The 25,436-nt window shown below is 47.5% G+C and overlaps 3 protein-coding genes across 3 annotated transcripts in view; 2 read left to right on the top strand and 1 right to left on the bottom strand.

Moving 5' to 3' along the window:
* gucy1b1 (guanylate cyclase 1 soluble subunit beta 1) overlaps positions 1-3,990 on the top strand; it is a 33,040-nt gene extending 29,050 nt beyond the window's left edge. Inside the window, exons 12-13 of the mRNA XM_072669723.1 lie at positions 892-1,046; positions 2,694-3,990. Coding sequence (XP_072525824.1) covers positions 892-1,046; positions 2,694-2,814 — 276 coding nt within the window. The 3' untranslated portion in view covers positions 2,815-3,990. The remainder of the gene's footprint in view (positions 1-891; positions 1,047-2,693) is intronic.
* Positions 3,991-8,744: 4,754 nt separating this feature from the next.
* fabp2 (fatty acid binding protein 2, intestinal) lies at positions 8,745-11,900 on the top strand. Its single transcript, XM_072669875.1, has 4 exons — positions 8,745-8,885; positions 10,745-10,917; positions 11,195-11,302; positions 11,723-11,900. The coding sequence occupies exons 1-4, from the start codon at positions 8,819-8,821 to the stop codon at positions 11,771-11,773; spliced, it is 399 nt and encodes a 132-aa protein (XP_072525976.1). The 5' UTR covers positions 8,745-8,818; the 3' UTR covers positions 11,774-11,900.
* Positions 11,901-13,446: 1,546 nt separating this feature from the next.
* usp53b (ubiquitin specific peptidase 53b) overlaps positions 13,447-25,436 on the bottom strand; it is a 28,878-nt gene continuing 16,888 nt past the window's right edge. The window contains exons 8-16 of the mRNA XM_072670083.1: positions 24,227-24,337; positions 23,698-23,829; positions 20,932-21,283; positions 20,432-20,755; positions 19,919-19,983; positions 17,045-17,111; positions 15,798-16,522; positions 14,356-14,434; positions 13,447-13,978 (exon numbers count right to left, since the gene is read on the bottom strand). Coding sequence (XP_072526184.1) covers positions 14,358-14,434; positions 15,798-16,522; positions 17,045-17,111; positions 19,919-19,983; positions 20,432-20,755; positions 20,932-21,283; positions 23,698-23,829; positions 24,227-24,337 — 1,853 coding nt within the window. The 3' untranslated portion in view covers positions 13,447-13,978; positions 14,356-14,357. The remainder of the gene's footprint in view (positions 13,979-14,355; positions 14,435-15,797; positions 16,523-17,044; positions 17,112-19,918; positions 19,984-20,431; positions 20,756-20,931; positions 21,284-23,697; positions 23,830-24,226; positions 24,338-25,436) is intronic.

The following is a 25,436-nucleotide window of genomic DNA, read 5'->3' on the forward strand; positions in this document are numbered from 1 at the left end:
CCACTTCAGCGCTCGTGACGAAGGAGCATTACGAACCCGGTTCTGACCTGTGCTCACTGGTTCTGTTTACATTACATACACACACAGTACCAGTACCAGTGTGTGTGTGTGTGTGTGTGTGTGTGTGTATGAGAGAGAGAACACTAAAGGGCACATGGTTCACGCTGGGTTATTTGACTTTTTTGGACCATGTCATCACCTAGAGGACAGCTGTGATTGGTCAGGCTAGGCTGTATAGTGGCTCAGTATGGCTAGACTCCGCCCCCTGCTCTCCTGTAAAGATGCTGAGATGCTGGTGCACGCTTCCATTACTTTGCTAAACCCCAGCGCCCTCTGCAGGACACTCAGCCCTCTCAGGAAATCTGTCCATGTCTCCCCGCACTTCATCAGCTGACCTTTAAGGCCTAGCATGGCCGTGCCCCCCCTCATACCTGCCTGCCCTTTTACTGCCTCATGCTCCTTCACGCAGGCCAAGGTCCTCGCACTCCTCTGGTCTCCTGCCTGTCCTCTGTGGGTGGCAGGTCATTTCATCTTCATCAGATGAAGATCTAGTCAAAACCACAAACTAGGTGTGTGTGTGAGAGAGAGAGACGGGTAGTGATGGAAAAACGAGGCCTGAATGAACTAATCGATTCAGAAAATGATTCCCTGATTCAAACTGATCTGAACTCTGCACAACAGTGCCACCTGCTGGTCCAACTGGTAATACAAATTTGTAATAATCAGTAAACATTCTCATTATTATATTTTTTATTGATTATTATTGTTCAATTCTGATTTATTGATGTAAAACATTTCTAAAAGCACTTTTTGAGATTTTAACATTAGACGTTAACCTGCCTTTGCTCTGACCACCACCCCCCCCCCCCTCGTGTTTCCCACTTCCACCAGATCACCATCGGGATCCACACTGGGGAGGTCGTGACCGGGGTCATAGGTCAGAGAATGCCCCGCTACTGCCTGTTCGGCAACACAGTCAACCTGACGAGCCGCACGGAGACCACCGGAGAGAAAGGGAAGATAAACGTGTCTGAATACACCTACAGGTGAGCAGCTGCGCCACCTACTGCCCAGACTCACATTTACATTTACATTTACATTTACGGCATTTAGCAGACGCTCTTATCCAGAGCGACTTACAAAGTGCTTTGCTATTTACCCACGAAAACCTTCGCTAGTTAGAATAGACTAATAATTCAAAAGATACCTCCAAGCTTAGACATTACTAAACAATACAATAAGGCGACCATAGAACTATTCGTCCAAGTACTCTCTGAAGAGGTGGGTCTTCAGTCTGCGTTTGAAGACAGCGAGCGACTCGGCCGTTCGGACACCCAGGGGCAGCTCGTTCCACCACTTTGGTGCAGGACAGAAAAAAGCCTGGACGCTTGTCTTCCGCGGATTTTGAGGGATGGCGGGTCGAGCCGAGCCGTACTTGAAGCTCGAAGGGCTCTTGGTGCAGATCGGCTTTTGACCATTGCCATCAGATACGGAGGGGCTGGTCCGTTCTTGGCTTTGTAGGCCAGCGCCAGGGTTTTAAATCTGATGCGGGCAGCAGCTACAGGAAGCCAGTGGAGAGAACGCAGCAGTGGAGTGACATGGCTAAATTTTGGGACATTGAAGACTCACTCACTGCCGGGCTTTACCAACTCTTTGATCTAGCTGTGATTCACTCACTGTGATGTCACGAGAACCAACTCCTCAGGCCGCTTAGCCCCGCCCACGCATACTGCAGTTCTCAGGAGTAGTTTTGAATGAGGCTCAGCCAATCAGATCAGAGCTCATTTACATATACCAGTGTTAAAGCTGCAGTAACAGAAACCGCGTGTGTTTAAAGACGGAGAGCGAGCGCAGGTCTCGTAATGAGATGCAGTTTCAAGGCAGTTGCTAAGCGGTTGTTAGGGTAGATATGTGGTAGCTGGGGGGTTGCTAAGTGATTATGTGCTGTTGCTAAGTGGTTGCTATGTAGGGTTGCAATGGGAAAATGGATGGTTATCATAACGTACACGTTCACTTAATAACGGTATAAAAAATGCAATTCCTGTTTTCAGAAAAAAACACGATTAATCGATCAGTTGATTAATGGAGAAAATAATCAGCAGATTTATCCATAATAAAATGTTCAATAGCTGTAAACAAACAAACTCCACCGTACATGCAGCTTCATTTATTTATTTAACATAATTAGACTTTTTATTTTTACTTTTATTAATAAATTCTTTCAAGCTTTAACTAAAAAGCTTGTTCAGTGTTCAACCAAAAAAAACACTCCCTTAAGTCTCAGTGTACAACAACAACAACAACAACAACAATAATAATAATAATAACAACAGCATAGAGAGTAAGCGCTGTGTAAAACCGTACCCTGTGTCACCATGATATTTTCTGAGATGGTCATCATACCGTTACAACCCTGTTACTATGGATCCTGGGTGGCTGCTATGCTGTGTGGTATGCTACGTTAAGCGCTTGCTAAGAGGCTGAAAAATTATTTTTTTCTAAAGATAAGATAAGATCAGATAAGATAAGATCAGATAGTCTTTATTAGTCCATAAATTGTGAACAGAAAGAAGTGAGGGATACGAGCTCGTTAAGAGAGGAGTTCTGGTTTTAGACTTGTGAACGTGTTTCTGTGAAAGTCCGGTTTTTAATTCTGTGTGTTACTGAAACTCTGCGCTCTGCTTTTGTCTCAGGTGTCTGCAGTCGGTGGAGAACGCAGACCCCCAGTTTCATTTGGAGTACAGAGGTCCCATCACCATGAAGGGCAAAAAGGAGCCAATGAAAGTGTGGTTCCTCTCCCGGAAAGCTCTGTAAAGCTGCACTGGTCCACAAGGGGCCGCTGTTTTCATTCCATTTCTTTCTCCAGCAGTTGTCTAGTTTAGCTGTTCGGTACAGTATTTGATTTACAGATAATTACACTGAAACCCGAGCCGCCTCTCAGAACCTCTTCATACAGTATGATCATTTACAGCAGCTACCGGTTCTAGAACACAGGTGTTCTTAGTTGAGCTACTTATTACAGGTGTCCTAGAAGAGCATTTTTTCTATTATTATTATTATTATTATTATTATTATTATTATTACCATCATTTTTCAGTGAAAGGGTCCAAAACTAGAAGAATGTCAGTATTGTGTTTATTTTCTTACGTTCATTCCTGAAAGACACACACACACACACACACACCTATACATACAGTCGTGTGCAACAGTTTGGGCACCCGTGATCACATGACCCGTGCTGTCGACATTCAGACTGTAAATAAGTGAATAAAACAGGAAACAAACTATTTTAATCTATTTTTCTGCACATTTTACACTTTATCACTGAATTGAACCCATTAGTTCTGCACACGCCACATTTACATATCTCCTCCTATTTACCCTACACAGGCAAGCCAATCAGAACACAGCTCATTTCCATATATCAGGGGAAAGGTGCAGTGAGAGACTGTGGGATGATCAGTGGTTGTTATCAGCTGATTAATATTAATCACATAAACTCACAGTCGTTATTAGAACTGCACCTTCTAGAAGACGTCTCCGGTGTTGGGAGGCGAAGGTCCGCTCAGTACTGCTCATGGTTCTGGTGGAGAGAGCAGTCGCCATAACGTTGAGTGTTGATCCTGCAGTGCTGTCTGGGTCGGGTCGGGTCGGGTCACGCTGTTTAGACTGTTTATTTGCACGCTGTGTTTTACGCTCTGTATAAAAATAATATTTTAAAAAGTTTCACTTCATATCTGATTTATTTACTCACTTATTACTGATTTATTCCACTAAGCTCCGCCCCCCTTATGCCCAAGTCTGGTTTCTTCATTAGAGCTCCAGAATTAGTTGGAACTGTCTCCACCTTGTGGTTAGATTGGAGTATTACACATTTTCCTCTTTTCATCATAATGTGAATCTGCAGTAGTTCTTTAGACTGGATCAGAATTTCAGGATGAACGGACCAATAGAAACGCTCCAACAATTAATAAAATATTTTACACTGAAGTGTCACTGCTGGTTAAGGTTGCTCCCCCTGTAGAGCTGCTGATGTGGAGATAAGAGGACTTTCTGTGGTGATCTGACGGCCCACGTTGAGTTGTGTTAATGATCAGCCCTGAGGATTATCTTTACAGGCCCTTTAACTCCGGACTGCTGAAGATCAGCACCAGCTCCTCCACCAGCTACAGCGCCCAGCTGTGGAAACTCACCTGATAAGATGATAACCAGCTGGATCAGCTCACTTCATCCCAGCCTGGAGGAGCTGCAGTGGAACTCATCACATCATTAGCATACAAACACAAACAAACAAACAAACAAACACGTGAATACAATAAACAACAGACCAACAACAGACAGCAGCGTGCTGGACCAGATGGACTGGATCCCCCCACACACACACACACACAGACAGATATATATATATAATATCACTAATAACTGTATTAATGTTATTAATGTTTCTCTGAGCACTCACACACACACACACACACACTCTCTCACTTCCCACATAAATGGCATTTTACATACACTATAGGACAAAAGTATTAGGACACCTGCTTATCTTCTGAAATCAAGGGTACCTGATTGTTCTGTAAATACAAAGGTCTGCTTTCTGCTCTGTTTATTGAGTTGTTAGGAGACTGTGGTTCACTCACCAGCGGAAGAGGCCGTTATCAGCGAGCGCCCTGTTCCCACAGGTCACCCGGTCCAAGGCCACCAGTGTGTACACCTTATCTCTCCATCTGCCTGGACATTCACCACCAGAGCGCTGTCCTCAGTGAGGATCTGCAGGTCTGTCATAAAGAGAGTTTCAGTGCTGGAGAGCTCAACCTTCATCCAGATAACGATCAGAAAATGATCACACCACGTAATGGAGGAGATACGTGTTTGAACCCCTACCTGACCTTTCCTAATCACTGAGAAGCTCAGGTCAACCCATGATACATGTGTCTGGGGTTAAGAGAGGTCAGGAATCCTCTGAACCAACTCTGTGTAACCTCACCTGCAAGGTAACACTCGGGTTACCTGTAGAACCCTCGGCCATTAACTCTGCTTTATTTGCTAGCAGTTTAGCATATTGTGTGGAGTCCCCCAGGGTTCTATTGCGGGGTTTCTGAAACAGATGTTTATTATGTGAGAGGAGGTCAGTTATGAGGGCGAGGAACTGACGTGTAGGTCCAAACACTGGGTTTGAGGAGTTAAATGAGAAGTTCGGTGAACATGACGGATCTCAGAGCCCAGACTCAGCCGATCAGCCGAGTCATGTTCAGTGTCTGACCTGAGCTTCTTTAGTAAACAATGGGAGATGCTAGGCTAACACTGCTAACAGACACTGGACTCAGATGGTCACCAGTTTACCCATCTCTTTAGACACGCCCCCAAAATATATGATTTTTTTGTTAAAGTCAAAATATTAGATAGCAGCGCTCTGCAGCGCTGCTCCCCTCAGACTGCAGCGCAGTGGGAGTTACACCACACTGTTAAAAGTAGAAGATGCCTGAGGAACGTTCGGTTCTTTAATCTGAACCTGTGGAGGAACACCTCAAGGTGCTTTCAGAAAACCTTTAAGGAACCTTTATCCTGTAGTTTCCTTAAAGAACCTTACGAGGTTCCTCCACTGTTTCAGACAGAAGAACCTCCGAAAGTTCCTCAAGGATCTTCTACTTTATACGGTGCACACACTGCGAGAGCCGCCAGGCCGTTAGAGAGAGGAGGAACCTGGTGAAAGTCTGAGTCCAGTGTCTGTTAGCAGTGTTAGCCTAGCGTCTCCTGTTGTGAACTAAAGAAGCTCAGGTCAGACACTGAACACGACTCGGCTGATCGGCTGAATCTGAGATCAGAGATCAATACTGTCCTCTGAGTCTTCACTGAACAGCAGTTTGATGGTATATATGATTTATAATCCGGTCGTTTTTATATAGAGTGTTCTGTGAAGTGCTCTGGAAACCTGGTCTAAAAAGGGCTAGATAAACACATTATTATTATTATTATTATTATTATTATTATCAGACGTTACTGGACTGAGCAGGGCCAGTGTGGGTGAGCTTACCCATTCACAGCGCTCTCCTGGAGGAAGGCCAGGGTTTACAGCGAGCATCCAGCTCTTTATCTAATCATCTGCTCGTCACAGTGCTCCGCTGTGGCGCTGGGGTGTAGGAGGTTACAGTGCAGCTGGAAGGTTGTCTCTGGTCACTGCTCTTCACAGAAAACCGGTGAGTTGATCTCTCCGTCATAACAGATCCAACATGACGCACATGTCTGATAACAGAAGATCTGTAAACGGGTCAAAAGTCCCTGAGTCCAAACCAGAGGAAATGTTCAGTACCTCACACAAACACCACCAACTACAGTAATAACAGCACCCAGCTGTGGCCCTGGAGATCCCCCACCCTGCAGGGCTCAGCTCCCATCCTAAACTAATGCACCTGACCCAGGTACTGAAGGCTGGGGGGGCACCAGTGTTGGATCTCCAGATCAGTCAGTGAGTGAACGGTCAGTCTTGAAGGTGATGAAGATGATGAAGGAGGGAAAATGTAAGAGCGTAAGAATATGAGACACTTTGACCAGAACCAGACTGTGATGTTCTAGATAATGACTGAACCAGAACATCTCCAGAACATCAGCAGGCAGGACTTGTGGGGTGTTCCCAGTATGCAGTGGTCAGTACCTACCAAAAGTGCTCTAAAGAAGGAAGGACAACCGGTGAACCAGCAGCAGGGTCATGGGCTCCCAAGTCTCTCACTGATGCTCATGGAGGCCCCGCCCACCTCACACCTTACAGGACTTAAAGGATCTGCTGCTGATGTTAATCTTGGTGGCAGAGGCCACAGCAGGACACCTTCTGATCGGTCAGATCGGTTTTGGTGGCGCGAGAGTGGCCTACACAATATTAGGCAGGTGGTTTTAATGTTATGGCTTGAGACATTCAGACTGCAGTGCTTTTGCAGTGTTGGGTCAATGAGGGAATATCTGTAGCCTGTATTTAATGAAGGTTAAACACACAGTGAGAGTCAGCAGCAGTAGAACAATAAAGGCGTAAAGAGAACCGCAATAAACCAGAAGAACAACGCCAGATTTAAAACAGACGCCAGGAGAGGCATGTGGAGGAGCGGCGGTGCGGTACAGCGGAGCTCAGAGCCTCCAGACTGCACTCGCCTTTACTCTGACCGCGGCCCCTCATGACCCAAGGCCAGAACAGGCCCGTGCACCCTGTGGGCTCTCCGGAGCTCCTGCAGGACATGGTTTTGAATGGCGTTTAAAAGTGAAGAACTGAGGGGAACCGTTCTAGACTGTTGGAACATGAACTGCGTGTGTTCTTCTCCTCCTCACTCCAGCGTCTGTTTGCACTCAGATTTACTGTACCTGCATATTAATGAGCATACCGAGCGCTCTCCTCCTGCAGCGCAGAGAGAACCACAGAAACACGGAGAACGTTCAGGATGGGGGTGGATCATCAGCTCTGCTTCTGAAGCTGCAGGAGGAGAACCAGACATTCAAATCACACGGTGTTAACAGCAGAACCCTCACTCCAGCACTGCTGGACTAAAGGATGGTGCCCCATAAGCATCCATGAGATCCTCGTCTCAGCTGTTAAACCTGGGGGTGGGAGGATCATGGTTCAGGGCTGCCTTGCTGCCTCGTGTCCAGGACAGCTTGACATTATTAATGTACCCATGAATTCTGGATTGTAGCAGCAGATTCTACAGAGGAACGTCAGCGTATCTGACTGGGAACTGATGCTTTACTGTAAGCGGGCCATGTGGCAAGACGATGACCCTAAGCTCAGTAAGTTTCTGCATAGAAATGGTCAAAACTGCAAAAACTCAACATTTTGGAATGTGGGAGGGGCTAAAAAGAGCTGGAGCAGCTCTACAAAGGGCCAGATTTCCTCCAACCACCGCAGGATTGATCATCAGTGACTGCAGACTTTAGGTTGAAGTTACTGCAGCCCAAGGCGGCTACTGAGCGCTGGGGTTCGAACTTCTTCCAACGATTTTTAACCCCTTAGACTCTGTATGTAAGCCCCCACCTCAGCTCCTCATACCCATAACTGCACTGCTGTCTAATTTCACATCATAGGCCCTAAAACAGAACTCTGTGGGACACCACAAAATATGCTAGGGTTAGGGTTGACCGAATGATTACGATCATTCACAGAGTTTCTGCGTATAGCTAATAAACCGAGGGTTGAATTCTTTATATCATTTAATGAATGTTAAAACTCCTCTTTTTGCCTTGTGTTTTTTTAACTGGGCTAAAAGTTCTGACCACATTTCGGGTCAGATTCACTCAGAATAACAGAAAACTGTAGGAGTTCATCACTGTGCTCCTTACACTGGACTTTGTCACGGCTCACGCCCAGTAGGTTCACTGTGGTCTGTTGCACACGCACTGCAGAAGCGCTCCTCTCCAGACACACCTTCACCGTGTAAACACATGACTCCACAGCCTCGGCCAATCGGACGGGCCCTGTCGGCCTGAACAATGGGCCTGCAAATCAAACACCAATATTTGCTCGTTCCACACAAGCAGACACTTGTTCCCACAGTGACTCAGGCCCCCACGCCCTCTCTCTCTCTCCCTCTCTCTCGGATCCAGAGAGGAGCGCTGCATGCTGGGACGCCTCAGGCCGAGATTTACTCTGCATGAGCTTTACTCGGCCACATCAGCACGAAGATAATGCTGGGAGATAAAGGGGCGTGCTATCGTCAGTCTGGGTATATAAGCAGCGGTGTGAGGCCAGTCCGGTTCACACACACACACACACACACACACACACACACACACACACTAAGGTACACACTCCAGTCCGGGACCGCAGCCTTTCACCATCATGACGTTCAACGGCACATGGAAAGTGGACCGCAATGAGAACTATGAGAAGTTCATGGAGCAGATGGGTGAGAAACACGGATACCAGAGTCAGACAGACACACAGACAGAGGGAAGAGACAGACACACACACACACTCTCAGACACACAGACTGAAGAGACAGACAGACACACACATACACACAGGACTCAGACAGACACACACACACACACACTGAGGAGACAGACAGATTGAAGAGACAGACAGACAGACACACTGTGGACTCAGACAGACAGACTGAAGAGCCAGACACACAGACAGAGGGAAGAGACAGACAGACACACACACACTCAGGACTCAGACTAAAGAGACAGACACACACACTGAGGACTCAGACAGACAGACTGAAGAGACAGACAGACACACACACACACTGAGGACTCAGACAGACAGACTGAAGAGACAGACAGACACACACACACACTGAGGAGACAGACTGAAGAGACAGACAGACACACACACACTGAGGAGACAGACAGACTGAAGAGACAGACGGACAGACACACTGAGGACTCAGACAGACAGACTGAAGAGACAGACAGACACACTGAGGACTCAGACAGACAGACTGAAGAGACAGACAGACACACTGAGGACTCAGACAGACAGACTGAAGAGAAAGACAGACACACACACACACTGAGGAGACAGACAGACAGGCTGAAGAGACAGACAGACACACACACACTGAGGACTCAGACAGACAGACTGAAGAGACAGACAGACACACTGAGGACTCAGACAGACAGACTGAAGAGAAAGACAGACACACACACACACTGAGGAGACAGACAGACAGGCTGAAGAGACAGACAGACACACACACACTGAGGACTCAGACAGACAGACTGAAGAGAAAGACAGACACACACACACTGAGGAGACAGACAGACAGACTGAAGAGACAGACAGACACACACACACTGAGGAGACAGACAGACTGAAGAGACAGACGGACACACTGAGGACTCAGACAGACAGACTGAAGAGACAGACAGACACACTGAGGACTCAGACAGACAGACTGAAGAGAAAGACAGACACACACACACTGAGGAGACAGACAGACAGACTGAAGAGACAGACAGACACACACACACACACTGAGGAGACAGACAGACAGACTGAAGAGACAGACAGACACACACACTGAGGAGACAGACAGACAGACAGACTGAAGAGACAGACACACACACACACTGAGGAGACAGACAGACTGAAGAGACAGACGGACAGACACACTGAGGACTCAGACAGACAGACTAAAGAGAGACAGACACACTGAGGACTCAGACAGACAGACTGAAGAGACAGACAGACAGACTAAGGAGACAGATTGCAGTACTGTATTTATATATGATGTATAACTGTAAACACCTCATTAGTTAATGATTAATTATCTAATAATAATAATAATAATAATAAATCTTCTAAACTTCCATCCTCATTATAAACCCAGAAAACTGCGGAACTAATGCTTGTGTGTAAATGAGCTCGTTACAGAAATGGTTGATTTGGTTGATTAGCGGAACTGAGGAAGACACGGTCACGCTAGAACCTGGTATCTCCAGTTCTGCTGTTGCTCTCTTTTCTCCATAATGTGGATCTGCAGCTGTTCTTTATACTGGATCAGAATTCGATAAACGGACCAATAGAAATGCTCCAACATGAGCTGCTGATCTGGAGATAGGAGGTTTTGCGTGGCAGAGTTTATGTATAAACAGTGAGTGTGTATTCATCATCACTCAGATCAACCACCCCGAGGGCTCTGGGGACTTCCCCGGCTCTGGGAGCGCTGAGGTCCTCTGAAGCCTCTGAATGGGCTAGTTCTGTAATCACTGCCCGGCTGCAGCTGAGCGGCTCATCCTGTGGGCTGTGTTCAAACAGGCATCAACTTGGTGAAGAGGAAGCTCGCGGCCCACGACAACCTGAAGATCACGCTGGAGCAGAAGGGCGACACGTTCCACGTGAAGGAGGTCAGCGCCTTCCGCACGCTGGAGGTGGACTTCACCCTGGGGGTCAACTTCGAGTACTCTCTGGCCGACGGCACGGAGCTCTCTGTAAGCACACCTGTACACTCTCCCTCCACCTCACCACCCCCCCACTGCGCTCCACAGCCCACCGCTCTGCCGCCTGAGCAGAGCTCCGTAAGGCTCACCAGCTCACCCCATCCCCACTGCCTGCTAGCTACATTAGCCTCGCAGCTTTAGTGCTAATTGGTGGGAATAAGCTTTCATTACTTGTTAGCTACATTAGCCTCAGAGCCTCATTTGTGCAGAAAGTGGACTGAAGCATAGCTATCTGGCGAGCTTGACTGTCTGACCTTTGACCTCACAGGGGTCCTGGGTGATGGAGGGCGACACGATGAAGGGAACCTTCACCCGCAAAGACAACGGGAAGGTACTGACCACCATCAGGCAGATCATCGGGGACGAACTCGTCCAGGTGAGCAGATCAGTTTTACTGGAGCGTTCTCCTTAAACTACCCCTCAGATCTTCCTCTGCTCTGGATGATGATAATAATAATAATAAATGATGATAATAATAATAATATTAATAATAATAATTAATAATAATAGTAATAAATGATAATAATAATAATAATAATGATAATAATGATAATTAAAGTCATTTCTAAACTATCAGAGCTGAGTAACAATCTGTAAAGAGAAGACTGAGAAGATGAGCAGAGCTGATTCTTTGATAAGCGTGAATCTGTAGAACTATTAATATGATTAATATCCAGAATTCAGAACATCTGAAACATGTTTAAAGAGATTTGATCAGAGCTGGTTATCAGAGGTCCTCTCTGCTGATACTGATTGGAGAGAGCAGATGAACTGAAGCTGAACCTCTGACCCACAGAGCTACAGTTATGAAGGTGTGGACGCCAAGAGGATCTTCAAGAGAGGCTGAAAGGAGGTCGTGTCGGTCCCCCGAACCCAAACACCTGGGAGTTGTGATACGCCGGTGCCGCTCCACTCTGCGCCGGTTCTGCTTTTGCACTGTGAATTTTTATATTAAAGGGAGTAAAGCCACTGGTCAGATGTGTCCGATGTGTGTTATTAAAGCTCTCATTATGTCTCTAATGGTGTCCAAAAGACACCGGAATAAAATAAACACAAACAACACCACCACTAATAACTATATTAATAATAATAATAAAAATATAAAGAACCACTACCTATAATAGCTATACTAATAACTATACTACTAATAATACCTCCTAACAATACCAACACCAACACCCCCATCACTCAGCTCCTCCACCCTCAGCTCCACGGCCACCAGACGCCTGTTTAGGGTGTTAGCAGATCGCTGGATGAGCTCATGAGCACGCAGTGATCCGTCACCTCTGTGAGGAAAGCTCCAGACTAATGAAGCCTCGGTTTCCACACAGCCTGTGAACAGAGGTCCTCAGAACCGGTCAGGGTGTCAGCACTGATTACACACCGTCTACCTGCGCACGCGCACACACACACACACACACACACACACACACACACACACACACACACACAGGTGATTCACTGAGAACTCCTTGTAAGGTACACGCCTCACCCGGGGTGATCCTCACTAGCTGCACGGAATTAAGCAGCGCTGTTGTAGCGGAGAGTGGAGATGACCTCTGAACCTGATGGTAGATTAGGATCTGCAGTCAGGTACGACTGTCACACCTGAGCAGCTGAGCTCAGTCTGGGTCACTAACGTTAACAGACTCGTGTCTGAGTTCTGTGTGAAGGGGTATATATCTATGCTCCTGAGCTCCCCCTACAGGTGGAGAGTGTAATTCAGTTTTACTCCAGTGCAGTAAATACAGACCACACTTTGAGCGCCCCCTCATGGACAGCTGTACACCTGTATTTCTGGACAGTGTGAGAGCTGCAGAAGCTTGATCTGAAGGTGGAGCAGCATGTGGGCGGGGGTGGTGGAGTAACACTACAGGATTTTACACTAATATGACTCTATGGGTTCTGCAGCGTTACACAGCAGTTCTGGAGAGAGGTTCTCCTCCTGCAGCTCCACCACCAAACCTCCATAGTGCAGTAGCAGCAGTGCTCCGGCCCGGAGTGGGAATGACGGAGACGTCCTTCTCCCTGTACAGACAGTGAAGCATCAGCATGATCCTGAAGCTGCTGGTTGAAGGTGGAGCTGATGGAGAATGACGCAGGGCTCAGTGAGGCGGGACCAGGGTACAAAGCAGCCACATCTACAGCATCCAGTGGGAGTGGCAACATTCAGAAGGTCTCCACCCATCGCTACATAATAGAGGGAAGACCTGTCCCTATTTCAGCGTCATCAATAGAGGCGGAGTTACAGGTGCAGCAGAAGTGAATTTCCAACCTCTTCCTACAAGAGGAAGGAGTGTGAAAATCTAACATTGATGAATGCAGACAGTTCTCTCTCTAAGGGCCTGGGTGTAAAATAGAGGAAATATCATAATGACATAAAAACGCTGGAACTTAAGAACTCACAGATTATAAAAACAGACATTTCATGTTTTTAAACATCAGCTTCATCCTTTCTGTCCCGCTGTATAAAAGCAGTTCCAGTGCATTATTAAAGAACCGGCACCAAAACCAGACAGAAGCATTCAAATAATATTTATTAAACAAAGAATAAAAATAAATGCATAGACATCTCCAAAAATAGATAGAGGACATCATTGTACAATATACGTATCGTATGAATCGTCATGCCAATATTCAGCATGACAAACAGTGGGAAGGCACTCCATAAGCAACCTGTGAAGACGCACTAAAGTTCCGGTCCGCGGCTAAATTTACCGCTCCAACGTTTGTGAGAGCAAACGAGCTTCGACTCTTTCTTTACCTTCAGTTTTACCTGTGGAAACTTGAGTAAAGCACAGAAATGGCCAGCCATGGTTTGCATGTGAACACTGTTATGAGCCAAAGTGCGTTCTGCCCTCCTGCAAGAGCCTGCCGCTAAGATCCCCAACACACCTGCACCTGGAGAGAACCGCTGCAGCGCCGGCCTCAGCGACACTCTCCTCTCCTTTTGGCATCGGCGGCCCGAGAGTCAAATACTCAACAGTCCATTCTCTCCCAGGATTCTTTGGCCTCAGCTTCAAACTGCATATTTCTTCCCAACAATCAGAACCTTTAAAGAGAGCAAGAAGTCATAGTTATTCCTCTGAACAGCAGAACCACTTTCACCACCCTCACACTCTAGAACCCAGCAGAGCTCTGCGTTACTGTGTTCAGAGCACTGGTTCCATTTCAGATTTGAGTTTAAAAAAAAGGTCATCAGGAAGTTGCGAGTTTAATTCCAGGGTGATGCCCCAGCCATACGTCAGTGACTGGGAGTCCCAGAGAGCATAACTGCCCCCTTTCTCTCTCTGTAGGGGGGTATGATGGGTAGGTGTAATAGGTATAGGTGCCAGATTCAGGTCCAGAAAGTTCTGCTGCAGCTTGGGGAGGATGTTTACTGAGTCAGACAGCTGGAACATGACTGACAGGGATTGACGCATCACTCACCTTCACAAATACCCACGCTCGTCCAGTCCTTTTGGAGTTACTGGGTGCCACTTTGCAGTAGACTTATTGCTGCTAGGGCCTAAAACAGGTGGAGAAGACAACCCAGCATTAAAAACTTTCACAGCTCTGTAATGCAGGCACTGTAAAGCAGCAGTTCTCAAACTGGGGAGCCGTAGAATTTAGGGGGCGCTAAAGAGGCCATAGGTAAATGTTAAAGCTGACCACATGCAAACAACCCCACTTTGTTTAGAAATGTAACATTATTCAAATTAAATATGCCCAATCAATCACAGGTCATGGTCAAGCCACGCCCAGTTAAGGAGTCCACACTCCACACCTCTCACAGTAGCAGAGGACAGTCTGAGGACCACTGCTGTAGAGAACGTCAGGATAAACACCTACAGGTAAAGGAAACACTACTCCAGATCATTAACTGATCCACAGCAGTGATGAAATATCAGATTATTGATTAAGCTTCCACCAATACCTCTCAAATAATCAATAATCAACTGATTCACTTTACCAGCTGTTCCAGGGTTCTAACAGGTTTCCTGAATCAACATTAATTACTGTTATCGTCAGCCAATAACAGAACCTTAAAGAGCAACACAGTGGAGGTGTCAGAAATACTGATTACTGAAGTACTGAGATATGAGGTTTTGCAACATTGTATTGATTCACAGTATTGATTATTAATGATTAGTTTAGATGTACAGACTGGTGTCAGAGAGTGGGCTGTGTGTTGGGAAGAACCTGGTGATACATGTGCATCAGGATAGAGGGCTTATCAGCCAGTATACTGAGGTCCAGTCCGCAGTGTCAGCGTAAAACACCACCTGCAGAAAATCTGAGTAAAAGACCTTTACTGTTCATCCAATCAGAGCAGCGGGATCTGAAAACAGTACAACACTGCCCTCTAGTGGCCGGGGTTTAAACACAGCACTAAATCACCCACTGTCTGACACCCCTCTCTACACTAAACTAATCAATAATAATCAATACTGTGATTGAGGATTCATACAGCCTGCAGGACAGAACATCATGCTGATACAGCAGCGTCTCCTCTGTCCCGCTGTTCTGGCTGTCCACTATTCTTTTACTGGGATTTTATGCAGATGATGGGGTTTCTTTAAGCCCTACTGGGACTACTGTTATCAGAGGTGACGGCAGTGCCAGTGGAGTGGGGTCTCTTATCTCGTGTGAATCAGTCACAGATTTTACAGACGTCCTGTAGTAAATTTACATGACTCCACCTCCCCCTGACCCCCTCCCCCTGCTTACAGTATCTCCATTTATCACAGCATATTAAAATGATGACCCCTGTATCGTGTAAGGTCGTCGGGGCCGGACAGCGCCACGCTTTGCTTTTTGATCAATAATAATTGGATTATCAGGTGATTTAACAGGTGTTGCTCTTTAAGCGGGTGAAGACAGCAGTGAACCTGTCTCGGGCCTGTTCTTGCTGTGCTCCAAAGCATCCATGTGGGCAGAGTGACCGGTCTCGCGGTGATCCGCCCCCCTGACACCTCCCCTTTGCTCGGGCACGGCCAGCACTAGCGGCCTCTGGTGGTGGTACTTCAGTCTGTACGTGTCCGTCATGCAGTTGTCCACGTTGAAGTACGTAGTGAGAGCCACTCCAGGTCCCTGAGGGGCGGAGCTAGAGGCGGAGGTGGACGCCCGGTCCAGGCCTCGAGACCTCTCGTCCAAGGGCTCGCTCGCCACCGATTCGCCTCGCTCCTGGTCCGAGCCAGATTTGGAGCTCACATCTGAGGAGGCCTGCCAAGGGTCCAGTCGCCTGTGGTTGGCCGGCCGCGGACTCGTCTGCGACGGCTCCTGCAGGAGGCGCGGGCGAAAGGGCGCCGTCCTGCCCTGTTTGGGCCGAGCGGCCAAGGGTGACTCGTCCCGAGCGGGACGTCCCGGGCGGGGCGATTCAGGCAGGGCCGTCTCGCTGGTGCTGGAGCGGTAGGCGCTGTCCTCCTGCTCGGACGGAGGGTTGGTGGTCTCGTCTGAGCTGTTGCACTCCGAGCTGCTCAGCCTGGCGACCCGTCGCACCGCCGGACTCTCGGGGGCCCAGAACGGCACATCCTGCTGCTCTGGAGCTGCGGGGTCTCGCTCGGAGCCGCTTCCTTTCCGGGAGCTGCAGGAGGAGGAGTACCTCTGCTTCCGTCTGTAAATCAGAAGAACAGCTCGGGTGAGGGTCAGAACTACAGTCTCCCTCAGCTTGTGGTGCCTAGAGCGAGGGGGTTCAAACCTTCAGTGATTAGAGCAGTTTAGAGAAGGGCTTTGTCTGCTGAACATGGCTGCAGTACTCATTTATCAAAAACAACAAACAGCGTTCACATCGGCATGTCTGACCAGGCTAGTCTGCGCAGCCCTGTTCGAATGAGGGGACACAGGAGGCAAACTCCTGACCAAAGCTTAAACAGGGGTCTTCTGCAGAGTTCAGAACAAACTGAAAATAATAAATAAATAAATAAATAAATAAATAAAGACCTTTTCTTTCCAGATCTGTTCAGTTTATTGCTCTTATTCTAATGTGAGGGGCTCAGATTACTCAGTCGTGGGCATATTAATATTGGGGTTAACTGTGCTGTAAACTTTACTCTTACGTGTCATACACTCCTTTTAAACGCTTCCCTGTAGTCGGTCGTAACCGTAGTGCTGAAGGGTCACACTGGGACAGAAATACCTTGAGCTTGGGCTGCCTTTGATGAGGTGGTCAGAGTTCCTGCCCTGGACTTTTAACAAATGTTTACCTAAAAGCAGAAAAAGAGCACAAATGAGTCAAACCTGAACCCACAGAGGGACAGACGTGTTGCAGTGCTACAACCAGAGCACAAGGGGGCAGTAACAACCTGCTTTAGTAGGAGAGCAGTGGGCACGGTCATGCAGCCCCATAAACATTTCATAAAAAGAAATGTATTTAATCAATAAAATCAGCAAATCAAACAGCACTTTTATTTTTAATCAGTGAATACTGAGTGCCAGCACACACACACACACACACATACACACACACCTTTAACGAGCACAAAGGACTAAAGGTCAGCGCTAATTTTAGGTAACTTAACAAGCCACTCCGCCAATGGCTCTTTAAATGTTTGACTTTTAAGGTCAATCCTTTCTCACACACACACACACACACACACACACACACACACACACACACACACACACACAGACACAGACACAGACACACACCACCTTCAACCACTGGAGGGGTAGACTGGACCAGCAGCACTCTACAGTAGTGTATTAAAACAGGTCCAGGTGGATGTTGGGGGCGTGTCACTTCTTATGGGTGTGGTTTATATTCAGGGCTGCCACTGACGGCCTACAGCTGGGGGACGACTCTGACTTCATGCTTCATGGTTTAAGGAATGAATACTGATGTGATCAGTGTGTTTTCTAATCCTCCCAGTCCCCCTCACCATCCCGCCCACTAAGGTCCAATCTCACAACTTACAGGACCCGTCTGTCTGTCTGTCTGTCCTGAATTGTGAATAACTGTTGCCAAAGGAAAATGAAAAATAATAAAAAAGATAATATTGATAATAATAATAATAATGATACATAAATGATGAGAAAAATGAAGAAATGAATTCTACATATATTTACAGAGAGTTAATAAAGAAATATGATTCATATATTTATTAAGCTATGTACACATTTAATTGAACACTCTTTCTCTCTCACACGCACGCACGCACACACACACACACACACACACACACAGACACACAGACACACAGACAGACAGACAGACAGAGCTTCTCAGTTTGAGCGTCTCTTTAATGGGTTGATTTAATATCATGAAACGTCCAGAGCTCAGGTCCAGAGCTCAGGTCCAGAGCTCAGGTCCACTAAGGATCTCACAGTGTTAGTTACTGTGTGCTCATCATTAGCAGCTCCATCTCTCTCGGCCTGTAAAAGGTCCGATCTCACTCATTTTGCTGCAGTCTGTTATCCAGGCTTACTGTGGCCTAGATATCTGCGCTCCTTCAGCTTCACACAGGGAGTGAGGAGCTACAGCTGGACAGCTGGACACTCAGACTTTTTGGAAAGAGACACAGATTGTGAGTGAAATGCAGATTACACTGCAGTAATACTGAGGCTGGGTTTGTATAACTGGCCTCAAATTCAGCCCCGCGGTCATTAGCGCCGATGTACAGGCCGCCTCATCCACGGGCATTTCCTCTGCCCCATGTTCTATCATAATCTCCCCTCCTCAGGACGGGGGTGGGCTGGCCTAAAACCGTAAGCTGCTTTTCTCTTTAGAGGCTTTTTGGGGAAACTTTTACTGCGTGGAAGAGCAGAACCGCAGCTCTTCATTCAGAACCAGAACACAGAAACCTCCAGAAACAGAACCGGGAGTAGAGAAGCGTTCTGCTGCGGGTTACAGACCTGAACCTTAACTGAAGTCTGATCCAGCTTGCAGCAGAACGCTACAGCAGAACCTGAACAGAACCTGGGTTGGGTTTGGATCTCTCCAGTGTTTTGAGAACAGGTTAGTAAAGGTGAGATCTGCAGTTTTTAACCTCTTCTCAACCACGTCCAGTTCGTCAGCTGACCAGCGTGTGTTGGTGCAGGGCAGGGGTCTCAAACTACTGGCCCATGGGCCACATCCGGCCCGTGAAGCAGCTTCATGCGGCCCCTCACACCTTAACAAATTACATCTAGCCCGCACTGCGGTTCTAATACAGATCCAATTCAGATTTACTTTCATTTGGATTTTTTCTGCAGAAACAAAATGCAGTAAATTAAGAAGAAATATTAATATTAATCACTTAGTTTTTCTGTTTTTATTAATTACCCAGCTTACCAGCTTGAAGTGATTTATTAATGGAAGTATAAAAAAGGAAACAAGGCTGCAGGTGAGGTGGAGATCTTTAGAACTAGGTATCTGTCACTGCACTGTCCTCCACATTTGACCCATCTGTGGTAGTGAAAACACACACACACACACACACACACACACACACACACACACACACACACACACACACTAGTGAACTAGGGGCAGTGAGTACACACACCCCCAGAGTGGTGGGCAGCCAACTCCAGCGCCCGGGGAGCAGAGAGGGTGAAGGGTCTTGCTCAAGGGCCCAACAGTGGCAGCTTGCCAAGCCCAGGAATCGAACCCACAACCTTGTCATCATTAGCCCGGAGCTCTAACCGCTGAGCACCTTAATCATAATCATTATGGATTAATCTGCTGATTATTTTCCCCATTAATTAATTGATTGATTGATTTTTAGTTTTTCACCTCAGTGAGGAATTGGTGGGCTTCTCTGTCCGGTTGCATTGTTTCCTCAATACTGTTGTTAAGTGAATGTGTGCAGTGTGATAACCTTCCATTTACATACCACAGTACACCACTGCACCCCCTCGTCCCTGCAGCAGATCTACTCTCACTGAGAAGAGAGAGCGTGGGTAAGCTGTGTGGCGAGCGAGCTCATGGTGACAGAGGGCCAGTTTAAAGACGGCGTGCTGCAGGCTGCTCGTATCCTGAGCAGGTGATCTGAGATCCCTGCTGTGGGCTTTATTTGTAACTGGTACTCACTGTGGCACAAGGGAGAGCGCACCGCCTCGGCTTTATGGTCACCGCGATTGTGATGAACTTGACCCCTGAAAAGAAGAGGATTGATTTATTTCCAATTTATTCCAGAACACAATCACTACATTCCTATCCTGATCAACGTTTTAATGCTCCAAAAAGCTGCTAAACAGGGACGGAAACAGTCAGTAATACTGAATGTGATGTTTCTCTGTTCGGCTTCACTGGAGAAACAGTTTGTTGATGCAGAAATCTTGTAAACCTGCTGTAGAAACTTTTTTCTGGTGAAAAATTAAAGGTTTAAATGCGGCAGCAGATTTACTCCACTTACACCAAACACACAGGCTGCGTCCCAAACCGCACCCTCCCACACTTAACAGGGTGTAAACAGTGTCCCACCAATAGAAATGCAGCGTTCACAGGCCGGACATCCTCTCAAGCTCAACTTCCTATGAGCAAACTCAGAAATCCCCAGCTCGGCGGCCGGGTGTGCATCTGTGGGTCGGTTTTCTGCAGTACCTGGTCTGCTGAGCCTCCGGAGTCACTCTCAGCTCCTTCCCAGCGAAGTTCTCCACACCTGGCGAATCAGGATTGGTGGATCCGCTGCTCAGCCGATCGCTGCTCTCGTAGCCCGACTCAGTCCTTTGGATCGTCCAATTGTCACCCCTCAGCCCCGCGCTGGCCCCGCCCTTGGGGCGTGGTGCGGAGCTGGTTGGGGTTGCTCTGCGCTGAGACTCCTGCGAGCTGCGGCTCTCTGTCTCCAGTCTCGACTCGTCCTCGTAGATCGTCATCAGACCTTTCTGCTTCCGCTCTGCCAGCGCCCTCTCCTGGCCGAGGCGTCGGCTGCAAAGCACAGACAACACCACAGACACCACCTTTAGAAAGCCAGCATCCCGAGCAGCAGATCTGTTACTGTTAAAGGTCTGCAGGTACGAAAGGGGAGGTCTTTCACAGGTTTACAGGCGTGTCTACTTGCTGACTCTAAAGGGAAAGTCAGGATCGTACATATCGGATCCTACCGGTTGCAGCGCGGGCTCCCATGCTGCTGATGCTGCTGATGGTTCTGGTGCTGCCGGCGCTCCAGCTCATTCAGGACCCTGTCCACGTTCAGGACCTCCCGCACCGGACGCCACGACGGCTTGGACCTCTCGCGCTCTGAGCCGTCTACCAGCTCATACTGCCCCGAAGACGAGGATTCGTGTCTGCGGCCTGGAGCGTCCAGGTGTGAGCGGGACTCCTGGGGTGACCCACGTGGGTAGAAGGAGGAGCGATCTGTGCGGGACGGCCGAGAGAGAGCGGCACGGTGCCTCTGGTCCGAATGTGAGCGCAGACCGTTTTCAGTGGGAGAAGATGACCTGGGATACACCATATCTAAACACAGAGCAAAGGAAGATCACTACACTACACTATACTGGACAAAAGTATTGGGACACCTGCTCATTCACTGTTTCTTCTGAAATTAAGAGTACTAAAAGAGCTGATCCTGCTTCTGTTGGAGTCTCTACTGTCCAGAGAAGAAGACTTTCTACTAGATTCTGGAGGAGCATTGCTGTGAGGATTTGATTGCATTCAGTGACAGGAGCTCATTCCCAACTCATCCCAAAAGTACTGGATGGAGCTCCTCCACAATCATTCCAGAGAACACAGTTCTTCCACTGCTCCACAGCTCCTCAATGCTGGGGGGCTTTATACCCCTCTAGTCCACGCCTGGCATTAGGCAGCATGGAGCCAATAGGGTCATGATGTAGATCTACTCCAGAGAGTCCTATTCTATTGGCAGTACTTCTTCTCTCCAGAAGAAGTACTAGACAAGCTGTGTGTGCATTTGCACATCTGTGTCAGCAATGGGAGCAACTTAAAGTAGCTCAATGCATTCATTAGAAGGGGTGTCCACAAACATTTGGACAGAACACAAAGTCTGGAAAAATGACTTGCATGGTGGATTCAGACCACACTAAGCTTACTCATAACTCATAACACATTCTGGGAGTAATTACATAACCCCACCTTCCACCAATTACCCCGCCTCCCACCTAGAACAAGTCCTGTCTGAAAAGGGCTCAACACAGATATATATATATAAATGAGCTCTGTTCTGATTGGCTGTGCTTTATTCCAAAAGCTCTCGGAGCTAAAAGCCTCCTGAGAACAGCAGTGTGAGTGGGTGTGTCCAAACGGTGGTAAGCTGAATAGGTGGTGATATGTAAATGAGGTCGTGCGACATCACAGTTTAGAAACGGGTGTTTTTGCCGCTGGTTTGGACTGTAGGAACCGGGGCAGTGAACGCCTTACACACTCTTCAGCAGCCTGCCTCACCTTCGCCTCACACACTGAGCTGTGAGGAGGGTTGGGAGAGTTCTGCCGGGACGGAGACTCACTCTCTGCGAGCCAGCCTCTAGTTGGGGAGACAGATGGTGCGCTATGCTTCTGGAAGTTGGCCAACACCATAAACCATTTTCCTGAGCGAGCGCTGCCCTCAGAACGGCCTTCTGCAGAGGACACACCCCCTCCCACCGCAGAGAGGGGAGAGGAACGCCTGTCCGGTGAGCTCGGTCCATCAGCAGGTTAAACCCCACACAGAGACACACGCTTACCCCCGGACCCTTAATTACCCAAACCTGCAGCTTTATGTCCCTCAGCAGAATAAAATACATCCAGAACTCAATTCTATTCGTTTATTAGACTCAATTCTACACAGGAATATTGATTATGCTCATTTTAAAGTATTACAGTATTCAAACTCATCCTCTATAAAAGACTCAGTGATGATTGGTCGGCAGTTTGCAGAGACGAGACTGCAGAATCTAAAGGAGCGGTTCAGTGAAGTGTATTGATCTCTGATCTCAGATTCAGCCGATCAGCCGAGTGTTCAGTGTCTGACCTGAGCTTCTTTAGTTCACTAAAACACTGGACTCAGACTGTCACCAGTTTCCTCCTCTCTGTAGACACGCCCCCAAAACCTTCAACTTTTGAACAGAAAGGTCCCACAGTGAGAGACAGAGCCGGTGTTTCTGGGCTGTTTGTGCTGCAGTGTTTCTTTATTCAGAAAGTGTTATACCCGGTTCTACCTGGTTCTACACTGGTCCTGTTCAGTTGAGTCATTTTTTTTCACTTTTATTGTTTTGTGTAAATGCAGTGTGAAATTCTAATTTAAAAGAATAAGTCATTAAAAGCCCTCGCTGTAAACCCCGTAGCCCTGTGAAACGAGTCTGAAGCAGAAACACGCAGGAACAGCCGGGCCGGAAAGAGCGTCTCATAAAACCCAAAAAGCCCAAAAATCGGCTTACAGGGTCGTCATATGGTGTTGGAGCGCTCACAGAGCCAGAGGCCACGGTGTTAATGCTCACTAATACTGTTTTGGGAGGCTGATGGTTTGTCCTGGACGTTCCACACTGTGTTTCTGAGACTTCATTTCATACTGAGACTTATTTTCTGTACAGTACATTTATCTGTCCAGGTTCTAGATACTAAAATAAAGATCAAGAACTCTGGACAACTGCTTATTTACTAATTCTTTAAATCAAAACAAAGAGGGGTGTAACGCCCCCCAGCATTGAGCTGTGGAGCAGTGGAAGAACTGTGCTCTCTGGAATGATGGTGGTGGAGCTCCATCCTGTACATCTGGGATGACCTTACTAACACTAGTCTTCTTCTCGGGACAGTAGAGACAGTTACTCCAACAAAAGCAGGAGATACTCTTTTAATACCCTTGATTTCAGAAGAAACAGTGAATGGGAAGGTGTTAGGCTGTGCTCTAAACAGCACAGGAGAGTGGAGTGGAGTACCTTTGTGTTGGTAGGAGTCTGGTCTGCGAAGAGTCCGATCACTCTCCCTCCTCATCCGCTCTCCTCCTCCTCCTCCTCCTCCTCCCTGTGAAGACTCCCGCAGTCGGCCGGGACTTTCCGGAAGCACTTTGACTGAAGAGTGGAAAGAAAACCACAGAGGAGGCATGGTTTCTTTATCTAGAAATATTTCCCAGGTTTTACATTTCAGTCAGTTTCAGATTCCTGATGAAGATGAAAATCAGTTTCAGTCACATCAGATTAGTTCATCTACTGTACTGATGAATCACTGAGTCGGCGGTTCTGCACACAGTGGCTCTGCAGAGGCTGAGGATCGGGTGAAGTTCCTGACCCCACAGGTAAACTGCAGGAGGTCCAACAGAGGCTTAGAACCTACAGAAGGTTCTCCACCAACCTGAAGAACTCCTCAACTTTAACCAGGCAAGGAACCATTTAAGCATCCAAATAATTCCTGGATCTGTCAGACAGAACCACAGTCTCCAGTAAAGGGCTGGAAAGTAACGGGTCTTACTCCGATTGGCTGATTGCAGTGGTTGTTTGAGAGTTCCCTGATTGGTCCGCAGGGAGCCAGCAGACTCTCTCACACAGTCAAGCTTCTTCGACCCTGAGAGCGGAACATCGGCTACCGTCAGAGAGAGAGAGAGAGAGAGAGAGAGAGAGAGAGAGAGAGAGAGACAGAGACAGAGAGAGAGACAGAGAGAGAGAGAGAGAGAGAGAGACAGACAGACAGAGAGAGAGAGAGAGACAGAGAGAGACAGAGAGAGAGACAGAGAGAGAGAGAGAGAGAGAGAGAGAGACAGAGAGAGAGACAGACAGACAGACAGAGAGAGAGAGACAGAGAGAGAGAGAGAGAGACAGAGAGAGAGAGAGAGAGACAGACAGACAGACAGACAGACAGACAGACAGACAGAGAGAGAGAGAGAGAGAGAGAGAGAGAGAGAGAGAGACAGACAGACAGACAGAGAGAGAGAGACAGAGAGGAGAGACAGAGAGAGAGACAGAGAGAGAGAGAGACAGACAGACAGACAGACAGACAGAGAGAGAGAGAGAGAGAGAACACACTGTTACTTAACACTGCTCACGTTGTACCTTCAGTCTTTCAGAAACACAGCAGACTGAATCAAATCAGCCACTGAATCAGCCACTGAATCAGTCAGTGAATCAGCCACTGAATCAGTCAGTGAATCAGTCAGTGAATCAGTCAGTGAATCAGCCACTGAATCAGTCAGTGAATCAGTCAGTGAATCAGCCACTGAATCAGTCAGTGAATCAGCCACTGAATCAGTCATTGAATCAGTCATTGAATCAGTCAGTGAATCAGTCAGTGAATCAGCCACTGAATCAGTCAGTGAATCAGCCACTGAATCAGTCATTGAATCAGTCATTGAATCAGTCAGTGAATCAGCCACTGAATCAGCCACTGAATCAGCACTGATCACTGGAGCACTAATAACACCAGTGTTCCCAACTGTATCAGACCATACCTGTACTGTGCCTAGCCTGTTAGCTTGTGACTAGCCTGTTAGCTTGTGACTAGCCTGATAGCTGTGGTTCACTAGCTGCTGTGTCTCTTGGGGATAATATATTGTAAGTAGAGAACACCCCCCCCCCCCCCAAAAAAAAACCCTAAAACCCAGATCCCCATTCAGATCACTCATAACATATATAACTTATATAAACAAACAAACACACAAACAAACTGCTGAAGAACAGTTGGTCAA

The sequence above is a fragment of the Salminus brasiliensis genome, chromosome 24, assembly GCF_030463535.1.
Source record: "Salminus brasiliensis chromosome 24, fSalBra1.hap2, whole genome shotgun sequence".
In the NCBI taxonomy this organism is placed as follows: domain Eukaryota; kingdom Metazoa; phylum Chordata; class Actinopteri; order Characiformes; family Bryconidae; genus Salminus; species Salminus brasiliensis.